The sequence below is a fragment of the Anarrhichthys ocellatus genome, unplaced genomic scaffold (genome assembly GCF_004355925.1).
Source record: "Anarrhichthys ocellatus isolate YVR2014 unplaced genomic scaffold, GSC_Weel_1.0 scaffold884, whole genome shotgun sequence".
NCBI lineage: Eukaryota > Metazoa > Chordata > Actinopteri > Perciformes > Anarhichadidae > Anarrhichthys > Anarrhichthys ocellatus.
This window is the reverse complement of record NW_022280858.1, coordinates 472-12201: the sequence shown is the minus strand read 5'-3', so window position 1 is coordinate 12201 and position 11730 is coordinate 472. Positions and strand designations below refer to the sequence as shown.

Below are 11730 nucleotides of genomic sequence, written 5' to 3'. Positions count from 1 at the left end.
TTATATCATTCAGCGTGCATTTGAGTACACACTAACTTTTTGCACCCACCATTAAAATGGGCCAGCTACTACCCCCGTGTGGCTGTTTGGCTGTCCTCTTATCCCACGGACAACAAAATGTGTTGATTCATTCCTACACTTCAACGCTGTATTGTATTTTACAAGTGTATGAAATATGTGGTCACACCACTTATTGTAAAGTGTGGTTACGATGATGACATATGATGCAATATAACATTAAAAGACACAACAGTATGTCCTTGAACATTACCACAGACTTGAATCAACATCTGTCTGACAGTCTCCGTACTGCGGTGATAATTAAATACGTATTAAAGTATTTAACACTCTCTGGATTATAAATAAATGAACATCTGGCTCTTCTGATTTGCAATACAGAAAATATAAGGGTCTCTTATATTCTGAGGGATTACTCTGTGGCTGTGTATACAGTATAAAGAATAGAGATGACCTTTATTTGTGGCTGTGCTATCATGCTGCTGATGAAAACAACCGTGTTTTATTTCACTTATAAAATGACTCACTATCCACAGACACTGATCAAACTAGTCGAATATGTTTGGGCATTAATGGGAATGAAACAATTATAGGTACAGACACATTTTTTATTCTATACAGCACAAAATATTAAATTATATATTCAAAATGATTAAGGATTACTCATTATTTGGGAAAGGATTTTTATTGGGAGATTTAATAGTGAGTTCAGTGCTTTGCAATTAAGGCACATGAGATTAATTAGGCTGAAGTCTAAACAGTGAAAAGGTTTCTTACAGGCAAAATCATGAACCAACAGGCTCTGATGATATCAGAAATGTGTCTCATTAGGAAAGTTTAATGGGTAAAAAAGTTAGGAGAGGGTTGTGTTTTCTGAGGGCAACTGTCTGAATAATTTATATGGATCATATGCATCATACTATGTTAGTCTGAAATGCAAACATTGTGTCATGAGTGCAGGGAAAAAATCCATTCATATGCATCTCACTTCTGGGTGATAGATGTGAAATTTGGGGTGAACAAGTCATTTAGCTTTTTTTGCTATATTTAAGGTAATCAAACAATTACACCATGGATAGTCCATGTCTTTGGGTTCCAAGGTACAGCGGACATGCTTTTAGAGGAGTTGATGTAGATTGGTATATAATGACTGCGCTGTCATGTCCCCAGAGAAAGTAAATATATAGTTAAGTTTCACACATCAATTTCACGCAGGTTCTTGTTTATATCCACTATACCTTGGAGTGAAACAAATCATAAATCAATGCCAGGATTAAAGAAATGTAGATTAGGCAGTTTGGGTGCAGCCATACATCACAGGTAGGCCTATGACTAGTTAACAGCAGTATGTTAAAATACAATTCTCACATAAAACTTTCACATTTGGGGCAAAACCTTCAATTTTGACAATGAGTCAGCCCGTAACCAACTGTTTCACAAACGCCTGCGCTATAAGTCCTGAAACTCTAAATCCACTGTTAGAGCTCTCTGCTCATATAAACACAAGGAGGGTTTCTTGTTCTTGCCTCATCAGGAGCCTGTAGTCAAGTTATCTATTTTTACACAATAACCTATATAAATCACAGCCAAGCTGAGCCTCATGAGCTCATTACTGGTGCAAATCATCAAAACAGTGTTTGTCATGGGTTCATTGCATTACAAGTTAGCCACGGTCAATGTACTATTCAAACAGGGATTGACTTGAACATACAATAAAGTTAGATGTACTTATATTCCGTCTTGTCCGGCAGTCTGACACTTTCATGAGATTCAATTTGAAATTCCTAACTCCTACTTCATTTTATCATCAACAAGGACATGGAGTCCCAAGACAAAGGGATTGTGCCTCTAAGAGTCTCTCTGATGAATCCCAGTTGGGGTGGCATCACTGGGGAACAATGGCCTTGCCTGTAAACAAACAACCCTCCATTGAACTGTTTGCCTAATTAATCTCTTCCCTCATTCCTTGAAATGGAAGGGAAAGTGGTCATGCAAATATTTTAAAGACACATTACATTTTAAGGAAACCTGACACTTTAATTCAAAACAGACCTACAAACAACCACCAATAATCAAAAAGACACCCTTCCATTAAGCCCCCATAATATGTCCATATAATGTTACAGCCCTCTGTAAATAATAAAAAATAATGTAAACGATATCTCATGTTAAGTAAACTGCTATAAAAACTGAAGTTCAGCACAGTGCCTTCACTATGTATAGTTGTTTAATGATTCATACTAACTCATGAAAATGAGTATTGTGTTTTTTTGGACTTTGCTCTGATAGTAAATCTTTGCAGTTTGTATACTGCACTGCACAATAAAGATATCTCTTATCGGCTCTGTTCTCATGGATCATGCTGGGCTCTTGTCCGGACCTTATCACTAACTTTTCCTATTTTCAAAGTCTCCTTAATGCTTTAGCACTGACTCACCCCTGTTTTTCATGATTGTATGTCGACATTTTTATTGTAATACCCTTGTGATGATCTTGGACATTTTTTTTTAAAGAATGTATTACACTGTTGGACTTTCAAACTACTTAAATAATATGGAGACACCATATTTTTTAAGTTTCAGTTGTATACTGCCAGTCGGTGCCAATATTGACCTTATTGAGCAGATTAGGTATCAACCAGTTGTATCTAGTCCACAATAAATACAGTTTTTTTTGTTTAAATAATTCTGTGTTTCTACTATCGGGCCACTGAATGACTTTGTTTATAGTAAACTCTGCCTCATATTACGCCACATAAAAACAACCCCAATGAGTTCCACTCATTTCTGATTTGTGGAAAAAGAGAACAGGGTAGATTAATGCTGGTGCCTCCTATAATGTTACACCTCGCTTTAAATACCCAACATTGGATGGTAAATGTATTGATTGATTGTGGTTACCCAGGACATCGCAGTAAGTTATTTAGAAGCATTTTGAATTCCCTGCTTCCGTACACAAGTAACTTCTAGATGTCTTGTGAGCATTCAGCCTATTTCCCAATGAATTATGTTCCTTTTGGAGATTGCACAGTAAATTGTTTTGGTCCAAGGCCAACGCAGCAAATAACTGTGAACACAATCTAAAGTTTAATGAAACTTTTATCACACGTCCAATACTCAGAAAGGCAACTGCAGAAAAGGCATCAACAGCGTATAGGGGCTAAGCTCGCAGGCCTATCAGAGGAGAGGTGACTATTAGACAATTAGTGGGTTTATACTTGAGCTTTTGAAGAACACCACAAACTCATTAATATCGCTGTATACCCATTCCCATTACACTCGAGTTTTAATTGCAAGAGTGCAAAACCTTCTAATAGATGCATATGAGATTAATTAGGCTTAAGTCTGAACAGTAAAAGGTTTGTTTGTTTCAGGCAGAGTCATTAACCAGCATCATTTGGTAATGACATCACAAATAGAGCTCATTAGCAGGGTTCCCAGGAGTCAAAGAGGCAGGAGAGAAGCCTTTAGTCTGGGGTCACCGTGCCCTGTTTGATGATAAAAGCACCCTCAGGAAATACTGTTGATTGTCAATGTCGTTGCACTTTGTTGTTAAATATCTTCATACACACCAAGTTTATACAAAGTGGGAACGCTTTTTTGAAAAAGATTAATGGAATTGTGTCTTAAGTTTTTGATTACTAAACAGTGAATATTGTATTATAGCTAGTATTGTATTTTTATTAGTCATGGTTGAATATAAGAAACCAAAGATGGCAATGACACAGTGTGAGTTTAGTGGGAGACACAAACAAAGTGAGTTTATGGTTGTTACAGTAAAATCACAGCTCTGATCATTCGTTGATAGGTGCACAATGTATTGTCTGCCTACATTTAACTAAGCCTCTACGAAATCAAATGATATGTTTCTGTGTTTGTTTGAATAAAGTTAGCTTGTTATTTCAGACGAGGTACTCTTGGGGGGAAAGCACTGTGCACAGGGGTCCCAATTTCCTATCCATTTACCTCAGAATGTGAGACTGCAAGACCTGCTAATAGATGCAGGTGAGATTAATTAGGCAAAGCTTGAACAGTAAAAGGTTTGTTTGTTACATGAAGGGTCATTAACCGGCTTTCTCGAGTGATGAAATCTCAAGCTGGGTTCATTAGAAAGACTCTGAGGTGTCATATGCAGCAGAAAGTCATTTTGTCTGGAGTCATTATGGACTGTTGGATGATGAATGCTCCCTTTAGACTTCTTTTGTTTTTCACCCACTTGGAGTTCTACACAAAGATTTTTTTGCTACGCTATCACATAGTGGACCTGAACTTTTATTAACATTAAATGAAATATTTTACCATCAAATTTGGTGCAATAATACTGGTGTGTAATGGCAAGTGGGTAGGTTTAAGTGTGTTTGAGAGTCCCATAGCTAAGGCAGGAGTCCAAGTTGTTGGTTAAGACGATAAGGTCTAGACCAGCCCCGTTTCTGGTTTACATTGGGACAATTGTGAGACCTGACTGGTCAATAGGCTTCTGACCAGATCTAACAAATCAGTCAGTCTCTATGTTGTCAAGAACAGAGATAGACACAAGATGTCATGAGCAGAGCTTAGGGGCGTAAGACGGTTTTGTGGTTTAGAAGTATTTATGTGGCAACAAGAGATACAAAATGTGTACATATCCTCCCAAAATCAGGATGACAGTTATATTACGTGTAATACAACTCCAACATTTTATTATCTACCGTTGACTCTGCTGTCTCACTGAAACTGGCCTCCAAGCTCAGACAGCAAAATCAAGTTTCAATCCGTTGCACTAAAAGCATGTCTGCACCACACCAACAATTTCATCATTCTTACATTTGTTCATCAATTCCTCAAAAGCAACAATCAAATGAAAACAGAGGGGTCACACCCAACCCCAAAATGATTGACAGGTATCTTAATACATACACGTCATTAATGTTGTCAGATGTAAATAAAGGTGATTGCCAGTTGAGTTCCAGTGTTATTAAGTGATATTATAACCTGCATGTTTTCCTGCTCTTGAGATAAAGATGAATGTGGTGCTCAGAATCACAAAACAACAACATGTTTGTTTTGCCTGCAAGATAAATTAGAAGACAAAACACTCCATTACATTAACCTTCAATTTCAATCAAAGGGCACTGCTCATTATTGTATTGTTGATCCATGTTATTCTTAATTAGAAGACTGCACACTATCTCTGGAGATTGATTGATGAAGAGGGTATAATTTCCACTGTGCACAGGTCAGACATGCAGACATTCAATGGCTGCTATTGGAGTCAGCATTGCATGCAGCCACTTTGTGTAAAACGATCATCAACCGAACAGGTGAGCCACAAGTACACTGCTTTCTGTTGTGTGTTAATCGAATCACTCAGGTGGAAAAATGATTGTTTCAATGACAAATGCACAAGTGTGTATGTGTCCTTCTGAAGCTTCCAATTACTTAGTTTTCATTGATTCATAAATAAGATAACTTGTGCATTTATGCTGACAAAAAATGAAGGAAAGATAAGAAATAAGATGTGTTCTTTCCCCTCTTTTTCAGACCAGACAGCTTTTACGCACCCTGGACCAGAGGACTATGTCTTCTCTCGGGACTGTTGTAAATGACTCTGTCATCATTCATCCACCAGGATTTTATATCATTGCATTTGAGATATTTCCCTTCATCAGTGTTTACATTATCTTTCTGGCATTTGTTTATGTGGTTACGCTGGTGTTCAATATTGTACTGATCGCCATAATTGCTCGTGACCACTGCTTACACACTCCAAAATTTCTGGCTGTCGTCAACCTCGCGGTAATTGACGTAACCTTAAACACATGCATTATTCCCAGCATGATTAAGACATTCCTCTTTAAGGACAACTTTGTTCCATTTGACCTCTGTCTGTTACAAATGTATGTCTACTATGCTGTTATATCTTTGGAGTCATTTGCGCTCGCTATACTTGCCTACGACAGGTTCATTGCAATATGTTTCCCTCTGCGTCAGAACTTATTCAACACACTGCCGATCATGTTGTGTATTGTAGGCGCGACTTGGGTTTACAATCTGAGTAGAGTAGCATACAGCACGGCGATCATGACTCGACTGTCATTTTGCAATTCTGTCAGAGTGTTCAGCTATTTCTGTGACTATGCGCCTGTGTTCAGACTCGCCTGCAATGATTACACATTGCATTGGTCTATAGCTTCAACTTCTAGTATGGTGAATCTGATGTTCCCTTTTACTTGTGTTATTCTGTCTTATCTTAGCATATTGGTCACTGTGTTCAGAATGAAATCACTAGGCAATAGGATGAAAGCTCTGGCCACTTGCATTGAGCACCTAATCCTTGTTGCTGTATTTTACATTCCTATATTCAGCATATTCTTAATAGGGCTTTATGTGCGATCCATTGACCCGGACCAGCGTGTCCTGAGCCTGTCACTTGCCACTTGCATCCCACCCTGCATCAATCCGATTGTTTATTCTTTGAAGACCAAAGAGATTAGAACCAGAGCCCTGGCACTGGTTCGTAGAATTAAAACAAGCCCTTGACAACTTTATTTTAACACTCAACAGTCAAGTTTCATTTGATTCCTCAGCATTTAAATACAACCAGGTTTCCACACAGAGGAAGAACTTTTACTGTTTCATGATGTCTTGAATGCCAACAGCAGAGATATTAAACAGTACTGAGTATTCTAAAAAAACAACATTAATTTAGAGTGAGTATGGCCAGCTCCACACCACAGTATATAGGAAGGCAACAGCCGGAATTACTGTGCTGAATGCAGAGTTTTCATCCTAATTGGCTTAAGGACAACATCATTTTTGGCCAATTTCATTACATTGTCAATGCATTTGTGACATGCTATAAAACAAAAACTGGATACATCTCTCCAGCAAGTCCCTTAAAAAGGATAATACACTCAAACCGCGATCTCATTAAATGTGACATATTCTTAGGGTTTCTTTTTTCCTGCCCCTCTTAAGATCAGTTTGAATAGGTTAGTGTCTAGCCATCTCCTGTCCATATTACATAAAGGCATGTAGGCTACTCAAGACTCATAAGGTGTAGAACATTAAAACATTCATTAACTGCAATGCATTTGTTGTGATCAACTGAAATTATTATTAAAGAGAGAAACCTTTTATGTACACAAGACGCAGCCCACAGCTTATCCAGGACTAAATGAAGTAATTGATTTCAGTCTTTTTTTGTAATTCCTCTGATGCATGGAGTCTGTTAATATATATTTTGATATGTAATATTTTGTCTGTGTTGTTGTCTGTATATTCATGTTTTATTATAGTGCCCTCATTATATTTTTCTTACTTCTAAACATCTACAAATTGTTTGCAATCATCTTGTATTTACTAGAGGGGAAACTGCGTGCTGAGGAGTACACTCTGAAGAAGGCTGTTTGTGCAAAGTGGCAGCGAGCAAGGCTCCAAACCTTGAATAGTATCCTGTGCATGGTGGTGGCAGAAGAAACACAGCAAAGGCACTCACTGATAAAACTTCATTTTTTGGTTATTGTAGGCAAAAACTAAACGTGTTTCAGCTCCAAGCCATTACTGCGAACGTGATTACACGTTCCTTTTTTGCCCAAAATGAATAAAAAAAGACCCTTTATCTGTGGCTCTGTTTCTTCCTGTAACCCAGCTCTAACTTAACATGAACCAGCATTGTCTATGTTTTTAGGATCTATTAGGATGTTTTACTTTTTGCCAGAAGAGTGACTTGGTTTGTTTTCCCTTCTAAAGAGCCCCTTCATTAGTGTTCTTTGAACTTCTGAGCACTCCGGACCTTTTCTTTCTTTGTTCACGTTTCCACACATATCCAGTGTCATGTTATTTTGCAATTAAATAAAAACATATTACACAACACCATGTTTTTCAGAATATTTATTTTATTTATTCTATTCTGCCATTATGTAAACACTCACCAGATTCAAGTGAATTAAATACATTTCAAAGCACATATTACTGACTTATTTAGACATAAAATATACTTGGCTGTATTTGATAGTAATTATATGATACACTTGACTGCTCTGGCTCTTATGTGCTGAAACACTCCTATCTTTTTAACACTTTAACTTTGTTTTACTATATCTTACATTCACATCCACATTGTCAGATGAAAAAGAAGGTTTCATTGTTTACCTGAGGTACTTGCAGAGCTTTTAAGTCAGTGTGCATAATTAGAACTGAGTTTAACTAAACTAGCTCCCAGGGTTCATTGCACCACAAAAAGGGCACAAATATTTTGTCCTTCCGTTTATTTCTGTTTTTTAAAAATGTATTAAGACGTGCAGGAGAGAAAAGGCTCAGATATGTATGCTTTCATTACGTTATCTATGTCTTGGATGAATATTTTAGCTTTTTTATGTTAAAACTGGATCATGCCTCTATAGACATGGGATGGATGGATATTAACTGGTTAAACAGGAACATTTTGTGCTGCAGTTCAGTGTAGTGCTCTGAGAATATGGTCAGAGGGATCATTTAAATGCTTCACTGTGCCCTATTTTGAATGGCCCTTAACATGAAATAACCCAGTGACTCAAGAAAACAATCATCTAAAACAATGTGCAAAACCAAAACGTCAAATACCATGAACAACATACCGTTTGCAAGCGGTTCAGTGACCTGAAAGTACCCACTTCATCAACAGTGTTTACTCTACATCTGTTAATGATTCAAGTGAGCACTGTTAGACTGAATCATTTATTTACAATCACAACATTTACTGAAATGACACGTGTAATATAAACCTGGCTTTAGCGTTATAACAATGAATGTACAGAAAGCACTGGTAAATTGAGTTTAAAGTCTGAATGGAAGTTAGTGTTTGCAAGTCCTTTAAGAAAGCCTACAACTTATAAAATAAAGCAGAACTATTAGTTTAAAGCTTAAACATGTTATTTGATGAAGGTAGTCACAGGACACTTGGTAGAGCGCCAAGGAAACGACTTCTGGCATTTCTCTTGCGGCCCTTTGAAAGCAGGTGTAAGTTGAATTAAGTGACAGCTTCACACCTCTTTCCCTTCAATTTTAATTGTCTTTATTCCTAATAGGTGCAACTGAGATTAATTACTCTAAAGTGTGTACAGTAAAAGGTTTGTTTGTTGAAGTTAAGGTCATTAACCAAAATTCTCTGGTGATGGCAACACAAACTGGGCTCATTAGAGTTGTTTTGTTTTGGCTCACCACAGCCTTTTTAATTTTAAATGTATCCTCCGGGAACATTGCGCAATAGAAGAGTCATTAAATGTATTTGTTACTGTTTACTCACTTTGTACAAACACAGTTCACACAATGTTCTAAATGTTTTAACACCTCATACAAAGTTATTTTGTGTTCATCTTTATCAGAATAGAAATAATGTGCAATAACTACTTCTGTACAAATCTCCTCCTGCCTCCTCTACATTTCCTGAAAATAAACATAGCTTGTCAGATGAACCAGTGATTACACTGTGGATGGTCCTCAACTCACAGTTATTAAACTCTGTCTGTTCACAAGAGGTTGTGGAGGTCATTGTGGGTAAAGGAGAATAGTATCTACAATTATCTACGATTAACAAGTTATCAGAAAAACAAAAACGAAAAATAAAAATCCGCCTTTTCCGCTCCGTGACACTGAGACAACAACTAAAAGTTAGATAATTCAATGATAACGTTTAGTGGAATTGTACAGTGACAATATTATGATAACATTTTATAAAATTAAGTACAAATTTATGAATTTGTACTAATTCTGATGAGAAATCATCAAAATACGGAACAAATTAGATTTTTAGGAGTTTTGTCTGAAATAATGCATAATAACAGTGTAACTGTAAGGTCATTTTATATGATTTTCGATACACTTTCCATATCATGGTATATATTGATACTTACATACGCAACAAAACTCTAGCAGTGAGTATATTGTCATTCTTTCACACTTATCTTAAAATTTAAACCTTTTCCTCCATCAAAGATTATTCAGACTGAGTATTTTAAACGTTTGAACAGTCAAAGCAACATATGTCCTTAACACATTTTCTTTTCTTCTCTAATTCATTTTACTAAGCTTCCATGAATCTTTAAATTATCAATCAAATAAACACGAACCCTTTGTTTTAAGTAGAAGTTTAATCAGAAAGAAATAACCTATAGCCCGACTCTCCAGGGGTTAAATTAACTTCACTGATAGGGTACTGGACAATGACTCCGTCTCAGTTGATCCATCAGGAGAGTATATGTCTCATCGTCCACCAGTCCGACATGCATGCTGCTTTCAGAGTCAGCATCACCAGCTAGTGCTGAACCATTCTTCACAGATAATCAGGTTGGATTATTTTATTGACTTGTAGCACATTAATAAGTGATTTAACTTACTGAGAATGCATTGTACAAATACTGCTTTGTTTAAGTGTGTTTTAAATGAATGGCATGACAATTGTGCACTTTATCTATTAGCCTTCATAGAAATCCATTCTCTAATGTACAATATGATATGAGTGCCCTGATTTTCAGACTGGAGAAGTTTTAAACCCTGTGGACCAGAGGCCGTCATCCAACACAGGCTGTGGAGTTCAACTATGTCTTCTCTCAGGACCGTTTTAAATGACTCTCTGATCATTCATCCTCCAGGCTTCTATGTCATCGGATTCGAGACATTTCCCTTCATCGGTGTCTACTTCATCTTTCTGTCCTTTGTTTATGTGGTTACAGTGCTGTTCAATAGTTTGGTGATCTATGTCATTTCTTTTAATGACTGCTTACATACTCCAAAATTACTGGCTGTGACCAACCTCGCAGTAATTGATATAGTCCTTAACACATGCAATATTCCCAGCATGGTAAAGATATTCCTTGTTAAGGACAACTTTATTCCATTCAACCTCTGTTTGTTGCAGATGTTCGTCTGCTATTCTTTTGTATCCCTGGAGTCATTTGCCCTCGCTATCCTTGCCTACGACCGGTTGATTGCAATATGTTTCCCTCTGCGTCACAACTCAGTCAACACTTTGCGGAGCATGTCTTGTATTATCGGCCTGACTTGGTCTTTTGCTCTGGGAGTAACAGCATTTTCAACAGGTATAATGACTCAACTCTCATTTTGCAATTCTGTCAGAGTGTTCAGCTATTTCTGTGACTATGCACCTGTGTTCAGACTAGCCTGTAATGATTACACATTGCAGTGGTCTGCAGCTTCTTTTCTCACGATTATGATCCTCGTAGGACCCTTTATTTTTATTCTTCTGTCTTATGTGGCTATCCTGGTGACCGTGTTCAGAATGAAATCTTTAGACAGTCGGGTGAAAGCTCTGGCTACTTGCATTGAGCATATCATCCTTGTTGCTGTATTTTACATTCCTCTCATTACCATTTTTACTATTGGGTTTTATCTGCGTCTGATTGACCCGGACCAGCGTGTGCTGAGCCTGTCGCTGGCCTCTTGCATCCCACCCTGCGTGAATCCTATCGTCTACTCTTTGAAAACCAAAGAGATCAAAATCAGAGCCCTGGCTCTGGTGAGAAAAAAAATCTAATTTAACCAGACCAACGTAAGAGCAAATCTTGGCGAGATGTTAAAATGTTGGCGTAGAATCTGTCCTCTGCCTTTGTTTGGTTTTAGTTAGTTCCAATATTTCTGAATAAAATGGCCTCACTGTAAAAAAGGCTTTCAGTTGGCTAAACCTAAAATATAGATTACTACATCACAGCTTTTTTTGCCACGGGAAGATGTCATG

The 11730-nt window shown here is 37.3% G+C and overlaps 2 protein-coding genes across 2 annotated transcripts; both read left to right on the top strand.

The window, feature by feature from the left end:
• Positions 1-5573: 5573 nt before the first annotated feature.
• LOC116377087 (olfactory receptor 1F1-like) lies at positions 5574-7535 on the top strand. Its single transcript, XM_031838632.1, has 2 exons — positions 5574-6528; positions 7474-7535. Exons 1-2 carry the CDS (start codon positions 5574-5576, stop codon positions 7533-7535), a joined length of 1017 nt encoding a protein of 338 aa, XP_031694492.1.
• A 3040-nt stretch (positions 7536-10575) lies between these two features.
• On the top strand, positions 10576-11529 carry LOC116377088 (olfactory receptor 2AT4-like). Its single transcript, XM_031838633.1, has one exon. It carries the CDS (start codon positions 10576-10578, stop codon positions 11527-11529), a length of 954 nt encoding a protein of 317 aa, XP_031694493.1.
• Positions 11530-11730: the final 201 nt, after the last annotated feature.

Coding starts and splice junctions, on each gene's coding strand:
- LOC116377087 (XM_031838632.1), top strand. CDS start 5,574: ATGTCTTCTCTCGGGACTGTTGTAAATGACTCTGTCATCATTCATCCA. Junction 6,529..7,473: donor GGTTCGTAGAATTAAAACAA/GCCCTTGACAAC, acceptor TGGTGGCAGAAG/AAACACAGCAAAGGCACTCA.
- LOC116377088 (XM_031838633.1), top strand. CDS start 10,576: ATGTCTTCTCTCAGGACCGTTTTAAATGACTCTCTGATCATTCATCCT.